Genomic DNA, 12,143 nt, shown 5'->3' on the forward strand with positions numbered 1-12,143 from the left:
CATACATAAAAGAAATATGAAAACTGTAAACCTTTAAACTTCACTAACAATACATGATTATTTTCTCTAGCATTTTCCTGCTCCTATCAAAATACATGGCATGTCTCTAAATATCCAGTACGCCTCTTCCAGAACAATCCACACTTTGAATTTTGTTGTTGCTCATGTTAATCTAGTTCTTCTTTTGACAAATAGTGCAAAGAAGCACTTGGACACAGGTCTCAGGCTGTCTTCCTGTGCAGCGTAGCTCATGCCTGCAGAGTCCTATGCAGAATGTTCAGGGCACCCTCCCCTCATGATGATTCTTCCTCTGAACTGTTCTCTACTCTTGCTATGAACTTGGACCTTTCTTTAGGCACTAGGCATTCCTATCTCACTTGTGATGAATTCATCCTGCATGTATTACTTTGTTAATTTGCATGTTTTATTCATGTGGCTGTGTTTTTAAAGTACCCCTTTTACACGGTGATATGTGGGGAACCATGAACTCCTTTATCTGAGTACTGGTTTGTACAAGGAGATGGCCCAATCTGTATATTATTCCTAAAGCGTACTTCTTAGTTAACTGGTTCTGTAATTCTTCATTTCAGGTAAAATTACAGACTTGCTGTCTCCAAATTCAGTTAATCCAGATACTTATCTGGTTCTCGTGAATGCCATCTACTTCAAAGGGAACTGGGATACTCCGTTTAACAAAGAACACACTGAGGAAAGATCATTTAAAATCAGCAAGGTGAAAATTTTGCAATAAAAATGGAGATTTTTAGAAAGAGTCCCTGTGTTCAAGGGCGTGTGCTCTCAGTCTTGGGGACCAGCTTGGGGGCCTGGTTTGCCTGCAGCACCATTAGGGGGCTCCTGTGGCTCTAGCAGATGAAGGGAGGTGGGAACAGAGGGCGGAGGGGACCGAGCTCTTGTCACAAAGATGAGTTGCTCTTAGGACTTGAGTTTTCACTCCTTTGGAGTGGAGGGGAGCCATGGAAATGTGTTTAGTCAAAGAGTGATGTGGTCTGATTTAATATGGGATTTAGCCGATCCCTCTGGCCACTGGGTGAACAAATCAGAAGGAGGCAGGATACTTAGGCGTCTTTTAGGAGGTCATCCCAGTGACCAGGCCTAGGCTGATAGCAGTGGAGGTAGAAAGAGCAAGTCAGATTGTTGTTATATTTTAAATGAGCCAGGATGATTTATGAATGATTCCGATGTGGGTTGTGAATGACAGGAGTCAGAAATATGCCAGGGATTTTGACAACAGCACTAGTGGCAAAGGCATCAACTGAGATGGGAAAGTGTAGATGGAGCAGACTTGGAAGGGAGTATGAGGAGCCCAGTGTGACATGTGGCAGTGCAGTTTTCTTTTATGTCCAAACGCAGGTGTCAAGTAGGCAGTATAATATGTGAATACTGAGTACAGGGGACAGGTCCCAGCTAGAATCATAAATTTGGGAATGCTATTTAAAGTCACAAGACCGAATGATGTCACCAAGGGAGAAGCAGTGTAAGGAGTAAGCCCTGGTTACCTGAGTGACCAGAGGTTGAGGGAATGAATTCACACCAGCAAAAGAGAAGCTGATGGCTTGTGGAAGCCAAGAAAGTATTTCTAGGGGCCTAGAGTAGTCAGCTTGGCTGATTCGTTCAATGTGTAAAGTGGGTCCTGTTTCAATTTACTGTCTATCCTTTTAATTTTTTTAATAGGATGAGGAGAAGCCTATGCAAATGATGTTTAAGAGCTCTACCTTTAGTATGATTTACATAGGAGAAATATTCACCAAAATTCTGGTGCTGCCATATGTTGGCAAAGAGCTGAATATGATCATCATGCTTCCTGACGAAAACGTTGATCTGGAAACGATAATGAGAATGAGTGCTAAGGACCAATGGTGCTGTCATGGCGAGGAGATTACACTTGCATTTCTGCTTACCAGAAATGGTTGTTTATTATTTTTAAATGTGTTGTCCTTATTTTGGTTGTGCAAAAAAGCAAAGCATATCCACCTACATGTCCATCTGGACCGGAATTCCCTATTTCTCCTTAAGGCACCATTTTAACATCTATTGCAATGCTTGTTTGGCTGTAATCATTTCCTTTTGTCTTTTTTGTTGTTGTTGTTCTGAGAAGCTCTTTATTTCATTTTCTATTTTAAATTATACTCTTGCTGGATAGAATAGTCTTGGTTGCTTGTAAATGTTTTTTCAGTACTTTAAATGTTTATGCCAATCCCTCTGGCCTGTAGTGTCTCTGTGGAGAAATCATCTGATATTGTTATGGGAATTCCCTTGTAAGTAACTAACTGTTTCTTGCTCTTAGAACTAACATTTAAGATTTTCTCTTTGTCTTTAAACTTTCCCATTTTAATTATGATGTGTCTTGGTATGAATCTCCTTGTGTTCATCTTAATTGGGACACTCGCTTCTTAAACTTCACAAGGACCAGAACAGGAGGCTCTAAGTCTGGTACTGCACCCTTCCTGCCTGATACACACGCTGTGGATGCAGCCCGCTGCGTACAAGGGAAAACACAGTGAGTTCATGCTCCCTGAATGCAGCCCTAGTCATCAGTGGAGAGAAGGAAGAGGGCTATCTAGGGAATTTTTCCAGTACTGCCTGTCCCTCCTGCCTGTCCTCCCCAAACCACAACTCCATCAAGAGTTGGGGGATGGTTTCTGCAGGCACAGAAGCAGAGGAGAAACCAGGGAGTGGGCAGTAAGGTGTCAGTCAGATGTCATAGACAGTCAGATGTCCATGCCTCCTTTCCACCAGGTGCCCACGTGGATACACACTCACACACAGGGATACTGCAGCCTTGCTGAGAGTCTCNGGCACCATTTTAACATCTATTGCAATGCTTGTTTGGCTGTAATCATTTCCTTTTGTCTTTTTTGTTGTTGTTGTTCTGAGAAGCTCTTTATTTCATTTTCTATTTTAAATTATACTCTTGCTGGATAGAATAGTCTTGGTTGCTTGTATCTGCTTAGCAGTTTCCTACTTTTCCCAGTGATATTTCTGAAGTAGAAACCACCAGTAGTAACTTCCCATTACTGACCTCCGGTACCACACAGCATACAGCACTCACTTCATAGCATAGCTTCTCTTGGGCAGCACTGTTGCAGATCATAAAATCTTCAACCCTCCTCTTCTAGGTGGAAAAAAGCCTTACTTACGAGAAATTCATTGAATGGACCAGGCCAGATATGATGGATGAAGAAGAGGTGGATGTGTCCCTGCCTAGATTTAAACTGGAGGAGAATTACGACTTGGAGGACGTACTTCGCTCTCTGGGCATTACTGACGCCTTTGAGCCAGCCACAGCAGACTTCTCTGGAATGTCACCTGCGAGAGACCTGTTTCTGTCCAAGGTCGTGCACAAGTCCTTTGTGGAGGTCAACGAGGAAGGCACAGAGGCTGCAGCCTCCACTGTCCCCTTCATAGTGTGTGAATGTGGAAGTCTCACCCCGTTTCTGTGCTGATCACCCCTTCCTTTTCTTTATTCAGCACAGCAAAACCAACAGTATTCTGTTCTGCGACCGATTCTCCTCCCCATAAGGAAATGGTCAGCTCTGCCTGTAGCCCTACTTCTGTCTCCTACTGACCCACTTTTCCTCTGACACTTTACAATGTGCCTGACCCAAAGTGACCTTTGATAACAATCCAAAAATAAAGGGCCTGATTTTGAAGTTCCATGTTTAGAACTCTGTGTATTTATGTGTTCATGTGTCAGTGCATTCCAGGGTCTGAAATGACCACTCAGGAGGGTCTGTGGTCACACTGGCAGAGCAGCACTGGCTGCTTAGCAGGTTCTCTCCCCTGTGTGAGAGGGGTCCCCCAATCCTCACACCTGTGCAAGGCCTCAGGGCTTCACTTGGGGGCAGAGTGCTGTGCTCACGGGGTTGTGCAGCTTTTCTCTAGGCTCAAGGGGGTTGGTGGTCATTCTCTCTCTTCTCTACACATTGGCACTATTAGTGAGATAATAGTGTGGAACAGGGACTATGAGGAAAGGTGGGAAGCAGGGCTCAGAGACCCTCAGCAGGGAGCTCTATTGCAAAACGTGTGGCGAGCTCTCCAGAAGCCAGCACAGGAGCAGGGAGAGCAGTTACCTAGGCTCCCAATCAGTCCCATTTCCCACATGTGTTTCTGCCTTTATTGTAGCTTGCTTTTGTGATCTGTTGTCACATACCTGTGCAAATGTACAACCACCTCCTCCCCTGAAAAGTTAGACTGCTAGCAGGAGCCAGAGATAGGTTGGTTCAGTATTGTAATTTACAACAACTTCATGAGTACACACCAAATGAGTTTCTATTTTACTGCAAGTATTAGAATAAAAGAGGTGGCTTAGGTTTCTGCAGCCACTCGGTGACTTGGTAGAAATGTGATCAGTGTGCTCAGTGATACAGGAACCAGTTGAATTGTGAAGTTTAAGAGGCAGAGCTGTGCTGTGTTGTTGGGGACAGCAGCAAGGACTGCCCCACTGTCCTATTTGCAGTCATCCAGAGCCCGGCTTCCATTGAAAGTAATTGTCGTGATGGGTGTTTCCATTCTGTCACTGGTGTAATCAAGTGAGCAACTTAGCTGTGGGGAGTGACTGGGACTGTGGAAACATTGGTATTATGAGTGTGATGAGAAGAGGAAAGGGTTAGGAGGGGTGGCTGGTTTGTCACCACCCCCCGCTCAGCACTAAGTGGACTTGCCATGTATTGTACAATAGTCCCTACCTAACCTTTCAGGTGCCAAGGCATCTTCCCTTTTCTTGGATGAGAAACTTAAGGCACATCAGGAGTGAGCTATGAAAATGAATGCCAGTGGTTCTGTTATAGACCTATATAATATAGGTAAGAACTTTGCTGTGAAAAAAGTCATAATGTACACAAAATAAACATGCATTGTGCTCTAAAGGGCTCCTTTTAAAACTCATTTTTTTAGAGATTTGATTTATTTATGTTTCGAGGGGAAGGGAGGGAGAGAAACATCCCTCTCCTGCACCCCCTCCTGGGGACATGGCCTGCAGCCCAGACATGTGCCCTGACTGGGAATCAGACTGGCAACCCTTTGGTTCGAAGGTGGGCACTCAGTCAACCGAGCCTCACCAGCCAGGGCTGCATTTCTCATTTTTAATTATACTTGATGTACATTATCATATTTGTCTCAGGTTGTACGTTAGTGATTAGATATTATGTAACTTATAAGTGATCTTCCTGATAAACCTCTCACACTTTACATTGTTAGACTATTACTGAGCATATTGTCTATGCTCTACTTTATATCCCCATGACTATTCTGTAACAACTATTTTGCATTTAATCCTCTAATCTTTTTGCCCATCCCTTCACCCTCAGTGCCAGTCTGGTAACTGTCAAACATGTTCTCGGTCTCTATGAGTCTGTTTCTCTGTTCCTCTTCATAAAGAGGAACTTGTCTTCTGGATTCAGTTGTTGATAGATGTGTTTATATTGCCATCTTATTATTCAGATTTTTAATCCTCATAAAGAAGATGCTTTAACATTTTATATAATACTGGTTTGGTGGTGATTAACTCTTTAGTGTTTTCCCATCCGGGAAGCTCTTCATTTGGCTTTCCATTCTAAATGATGACTTTGCTGGGTAGAGTAATCTTGGTTATAGGTCCTTGATTTTCATCACTTTGAGTATTTCTTGCCAATCCCTTCTGGCCTGCAAAGTTCCTTTTGAGAAATCAATTGATATATTCATGGGGCAACCCACTCCTCTGTGTTATGGAGCTCTATGTGGGGGAGGGGTTAGAGAGGGAACAATGCCACTTGCTTGGCTCTTGCCCCACTTTGAGTCACTTCCTCCACTACCTATAAGCAAACTGGGCCTTTCTGGTGCTGATTGCTGGGTGGGTGGGTTTGTGTACATTCGAGGACCCCATGGGTCTCTGCAGTGTGCTGTCCTGTGAGGCTGGGAGTTTCTCCCACTACCACAACCTNGGGCTTCCTCCATCCAGTGACAGTGAAGGTGGCATGTAAAGGGTAGTGTAGGGGGCAAGCACTCCTGCCAGAGCGAGCAGCCCAGTAGGTGCCCTGCACCAGGATGGGGCTGGGTCCTTGGCTGGAGTGGGAAGAAGTCAGGTATGGCTGGGATGTAGGCACAGAGCACCCAGGGCCTGGATAGGAGGTAGGGGCACATGCTGCACCTCAGAGATCCGCTCATGGATTCTGGACATGTCCTAAGAGCATGAGAAGCCTTGAAGAGTTAATAAGCCTCAAGAGTGCCATGAGGGGTGTGTGTGCGCACATGTGCACCTAAAGATGACTCTAAGCATTTTGTAGAAAATGGGTTGTAAGGGGCAAAAGTGCATGAGGGAAAGTTATTTAGAAGGTTGTTGCAATAATCCAGGCAAAAAAGAGATGGTACTTTGGACTAGCATAGTAGAATTTTAGATGAAATAGTGGGCAAATTAAACATAGGTAGGACGTAGACTGAACTAGATGAGAAGCTTGGTTGGATGTGAGTTATGGTCAGTCCCAGGTTTTGGGCCTGAGGATCCAATGAACATTCCTGCCACTTAGTGACTAAGGCCGGGGTGTCAAACTCATTTTCACCAGGGGCCACATCAGCCTTGTGGTTGCCTTCAAAGGGACAAAAAAATTGTAGGACTGTATAAACGTAACTACTCCTTCACTGTTCAGGAGTTGAAATTCCATTTGGCCCTTTGAAAGCGCCAGCATATGAGAGACAGAATCTAATTGGGCCATGGCAGCCCAGAGCACATTTAAGAAATACTGCCCCCAAAGAAAGCAGACAAAGTGACAATACTAAAAAGATGGCTGGCTTTGGACCCTTATTGGCAAGAGCAAGGCCAGAGTGAGCTGGTGAGCTGGTGCCTCCTTGTTTGCCTAGACGCTGCTCCAGGGCAAGGTAGGAAACATGGCAACTACACAGATGGAACGCGGAGTTTGATGAGCAGCCACAAAGTGTACGGAGACACTGAGGATGATGACACCCAAGAGAACCCAAGCCGAGACACCAATACTTCTGGCAGCAGCTGACTGACATCCGTGGTCAAGGGGGCTTGGTTTGCCCATGATGACTGAAGATTTCACCACTAAACGTCAGGCTAATTATGGTTTCTCAATGATGGCATGTCTGACTCTACTGAAAACACACAACATGGTTGTAGAAATTCTGAATAAACTCTGCAGAGGAAAAATAATACCCCAAAGTCACTGATCTCAAAAAGAGGGTAGAAAAAAAGAAAAGCTGCATGTTGAAGACAGGAACACAAATGTACAGGTTGTGTGACTGGTTTGCCTCCAGACTTCATAGTGGAGACATTTATATACTTTTTCCATAAACTGAGCATGATTATGAGAGATCCTTAAACCAAATTAAAGGTCCAGCATTGTTGTGGACCATTTTGCTGGTTTCAGGAATTGCAACCCTATCCTCCTGTGGCTAAGAATGAGCGAGTGACCTCTGCAATGCGAGCCACAGGAGACAAGGCTTGTCTCTGGTAGCAGATGCTGCCTCAGTTTCCTCCCTGCCCCGAAAGCAAGTTCGGAATTCCCTGACGGGTAAGTCTCCTCACAGCAGAGAGAAACCTAAGCAAGACTCAATCACTTGAAAGGTCATCGTGGAAGGACTCGGGGCTGCAACAAAGATCGAGCAATAGACCTGTGACCTGCCCCCCTCCGCCATAGCCTGAGTCCCCATGTTCTCTGGGAGAAGCCTTTCTTGGCTCTAATTCCCTTAAGCCTGAATACCTGATGGGGAGGGGTGCAGCTTCTTTCCTTGCTAGAGCCTGTCCTGGGGAAAACTCTGGCATTACAAAGACTTCCTGATAAACCTGTGAAATCTGCTCTGCTAAGCGTGCTTTCATTTATATGTTAAGGGTTTGAGCAGGAAATGAGTATGTCTCCCCAAAGTTCTGCAATCCCCTTTCCTGACAGACACTGACTCAGACTAAGCCCTCAGATTTCTTTGAAATGTTATCTACTGTTTGATCTTTGTGGCCCTGTATTCCTGTGTATTACAACCCAATAAAAGGCCCTGGAGGAGGGGGCTCAATGCCTTTTCTTGCTGAGAAACTAGCCAATGCTCAAGGCCTTTTTCCCCTGAGAAACTGGCCACTGCTCAGAGCCCTTCCCTTTTGAGGTATCGGCCACTTCTCCTCCCCAAGCAGATGAGGCCATGTCTTGTTTACTTTCATCCATGATGGACAGGGGGATTTGTGGGAAAAGTCGCCCCACAGAGCTCTACAAAGATAACCAAGGCAATCTCAAGGGGGATAGACTTTGGGGTTACCTTGAGAGGGAATCTGGATATTGAATTAATAGTTTTGAATGAAGGTAAAATTAGAAGCTGGAAAGTGCATGTTGAGGTGGTCAAATTTCAACTGAAGGGGAATATGAGGCTTTAGAAAAGAAGAGGGACAGGCACCACAGGAGGCGGCTTCCCCTGCAATGAAAGCAGCTGGACTGCTGGAGCATCCTGTGTGCACCATGAGCAAGCTGTCATCATCAAAGATACCTCATCCTGCGGCTTTTGAGGATGGTCCGTTGGTGCTGAGGGAGGTCAGAGAAAACTTTTAAGGAGAAAGTTCAAAGTTTAGGCCAATTACAAAAGCCGAGATTTGGAAGCAGCCCAAGTGTCCATCAGCAAACGAGTGGATAAAACAACTATGGTACATTTACACAATGAAACACTACTTGGTCATAAAAAAAGAAAATTTTACCCTTTGTGACAGCATGGATGGACCTGGAGAACAACATGCTAAGGGAAATAAGCCAGCCAGAGAGACAAATACCATACGCTTTCACTTACATGTGGAATTTAATGATCAAACTGAATTAACAAGGAAAATAAAGACAGGTTCATAGATAGAGAGCAGGCTGGCAGCTTCGGGCTGGGGCATTATAGGGTGGAGGGATCAAGGAAAAGAGAGAAAGGATCCAAGGGCATGGACAACAGTATGGTGATTGGAGGGTGGGGTGGAGGTGGAAGAGGGTGTAAGAGAAAAATGGTAATGGAAAAATATAATAAAAATACTTTTTAAAAATAGTTTGGGCCAATTAGGAAGCCCCTTCTCTTTGACAGACACCCAGATGGTGTAACCTCTGTGTCCTTGAGGAAGCCCATCACTATACTCAAACCCTCAATTGAAGGTGGTGGGATGGCTGCCAAATCCCTGTCCAAGCATGAGATGGGCACAGATGACCAGCTTGAGGATACCCCATGAGAAAGGAAAGAAAAGCTGAAAGAATGGGAAACTTTCTTGAATGCGCCAAGGCCAAAAGAGGCAGGTGCTGTGCTCAAACTGCACATCTGCCTTAAAGGTCAGGGTCTTCTACAGTAGGGCATTTCCAGAGCACCTTAGCACAGCGAGGGTGAGTGTTCGAGAAGCCACAACTAACACGGCATGTAAAGAAACTACACACTAGTCAGCAGCAAAGAACATTCCCACAACAGAGATGGCCGAAAGGACCAGTCTGACAAATAAGATTGTCAAAGGAGCCAAAAACACAAGAAAAGTAGCACACTACCAAAATGTTATGTGGAAGTAGATCACGTTGAATTCTGTATTTGATTAAATCTGCTTTTCTTACCCCTTCAGAGTTGAGGCTGTTGCAGTAGTACACACTCTCCAAGCTGCATTTTCCCTTTCTATTTTGAGAAGGGAAGTGCCTTTGTAATTCCATTTATTGCCTTGATGTTTCCTCCCAGTTGTTGAGTTTGATACGTGATGCAGATAGTTCTTGTATTTTACTGTTCTGGAGCTGTATAGTTTGTACATGTCCTAAAAGTATTTTAATGACTTTGGCATGGTGCCTGTGTTGGTTAAAGTTGTATAAAGCACTAGTTCTCTTTTTGTATCTTAGGTGTGTTTATGGTTTATATACCGAAGTTAGCATGGCTGTGCTTTTCTTAATAGAATGATACTATGGATCTTGAGTGTCTATTACAGGAGAGTTATGTGCTTTCAATGTACAGGAAGGCAGCAAATAGTTTTAAGATTACATATTTGTCTACCTGTACTATCTTGGAAGGCTCATTAATATGTTACACTTAATATTCTCCACAGTTTTTACATTCAACTTTATGAAAAGTTAGTTTCTGATGCAGAGGTTTAAATTAGACTGTGATTTGATCGAAAGTCCTTTTAGTGTTTTACCTCAAAGGGACACTGTTAGAATGCCTAAAATTCAGTTTAATTAAAAAAAATACATGACAGTACACCTGAAAATAATATAATAATGCATGTGAACTGTAATTGAAAAATAAAAGACTTAAATGGAAAAAGAGAAAAATACACACTATAATCTTTTTCTTGAATTTCTGAGATGTTAAAGTGCTGTATGAAAGGGAAAAATGAGTGTCTGGATGAGCATTCTTGCAGCAATGCTGTGCTCACAGGCAACTGAGAGGGCGGGGCAGAGGGGCAGAGACAGGGATTAGACTCATGCCTCAAGCTTCCAGAGCATTTTTATAAATGGAAAATACTTAAATTATGAAAGGTTGATGTAATTTTCTTTTCTAAAAACTCAGTCGTTTTTATTGATAATGAAGATTGCTTAGTTTTGAAACTTAACCTAGAACAGAGGCATACTAAAAGTAATGCTATGCTGCATTATTTAAGATTATTAGAAAGTTACTTGATAGATGTTTTTATGATATATTCTGACTTTAGAAAATGATCATGAGTGTGGAATAAATACTGCATTAAATCTTTTCAAAATATACTATATATGTCATGATATTTGAAAAGACAGAAGATGGGGGAGATTTTGAAAAAAGGTGCTAAAGAACATGGCCCTAAAAGACAGTGTGACGAAGGAAATTTCTAAAGTCTGTAGAGAGAGGTCTGGAAGGACAACCTTTGAAGAGCCTCAAAAGAGATGATGGCCAGAAAGGCTCTGCAAGAGGTCTGAAAGTGACCCTGAAAAGGAACCCGAAGAGAGAATGGCCTCAAAAAGGGTCTGAAGAAGATGTCTTCGGAAGAGACTCTGAAGACTGTGTTGAAAAGCAGTTTGAAATGGTTCCAAAACTTATTAGAAGAAAATGGTGATGAAAATTGTTAGGAGAAATGACCCTGAAAAATTAGAATTTGATGATGATGGGTCTGAGTGAGTGACGAGGAAAGCTCTAAGAGTGTGAAGATTCAGACGCAAAGGAAGAAGATGAACGTGAAAAAATATCCGATGACGCATCATATGGAAACGAGGAGGAAGAACACGCAGATGGGGAAGGGCTGATGACGCCTAGGAGTTGGAGGGAGGTGACACAGGTGAAAAGTGTGGGAAGATGAGGATTCCAACAACATGGTGTTTGATGAGAAGTAGATGCCGTGTCTGGTGTGAAGGGACCTGCAGTGGGTGAAGGGCCCCTGTCCACAAGTGGCGGCTTTGTCCTCACTAGTGATGATGAGGAGGAGGAAGAAGGAAGAGAAGATTTAATATCTTAAACTTGATTTTAGGGGGATACATCCACCTACCTGCACCCACACCGTGGGCTAATTATTAGAAGTGTTACATGAACACATGCATCATGATACTGTAGGATGCCACTGGACTACTGTTTTTCATTGTAATCAGCACTCAGTGATTTTAAATATATTTTAATTGGCTCTTCATTTAAAACTCCATAGTCATAATGCAAGTTAAAAAAAGATATAAAAATAAGTCCATAGCACTAAAACTCTAGCTAAGAAAAGATTAATCTTTCCTATAAAAAATAGAAGCTCTCAAGTTATGAAGTAAAACACAAAACTATCTAAAGCAGCTTAATGTGAAGAGAAATATCTGAAAAAAAAAACCATTATCCATGAACATTGAATATAGGGGGATGGAAAGATATTAGAGAAGAAAAGAAAAGAAAGCCTTGGTGAATAATGCTATTAGAATAGAAGTCAATTCAACCAGCTGATTACTGGATTTTCAGGTCTGGCCATATAAAACCATGAAGACACTCATTCATGCACATCATCAGTTAGGTGCAGCTAACTTTGTTGTCATTTAGTGTTATTACTGCATCTTCTTCTCTTTGCACATGCTCCCATCTCCTAGTGTGTTGCTCATGTGATGTATACAAGACAGAGAGTGCTACTGCCCGAAGTACCAAGAGGGCGTGCAGGGGATAGGATCTTCCTTCCAGATGGTTTTCAGCCTCTGGGCCCAAGATGCCACCATCCCCTT

The 12,143-nt window shown here is 43.2% G+C and overlaps 1 protein-coding gene across 1 annotated transcript; it reads left to right on the top strand.

Annotated features, from left to right (window-relative positions):
- Positions 1-565: 565 nt before the first annotated feature.
- On the top strand, positions 566-7,739 carry LOC118978275 (serpin B6-like; the record flags this gene model as incomplete). The annotated part of the gene is made up of 5 exons (XM_037033641.1): positions 566-733; positions 1,693-1,848; positions 3,138-3,406; positions 3,710-3,714; positions 7,735-7,739. Coding segments are annotated over exons 2-5 (420 nt in total), but the record flags the coding sequence as incomplete, so codon positions are not given.
- Between the last annotated feature and the right edge of the window lie 4,404 nt (positions 7,740-12,143).

Source organism: Sturnira hondurensis, unplaced genomic scaffold (assembly GCF_014824575.4).
Source record: "Sturnira hondurensis isolate 20B ecotype Veracruz unplaced genomic scaffold, ASM1482457v3 Scaffold0021725, whole genome shotgun sequence".
Classification (NCBI taxonomy): Eukaryota; Metazoa; Chordata; class Mammalia; order Chiroptera; family Phyllostomidae; genus Sturnira; species Sturnira hondurensis.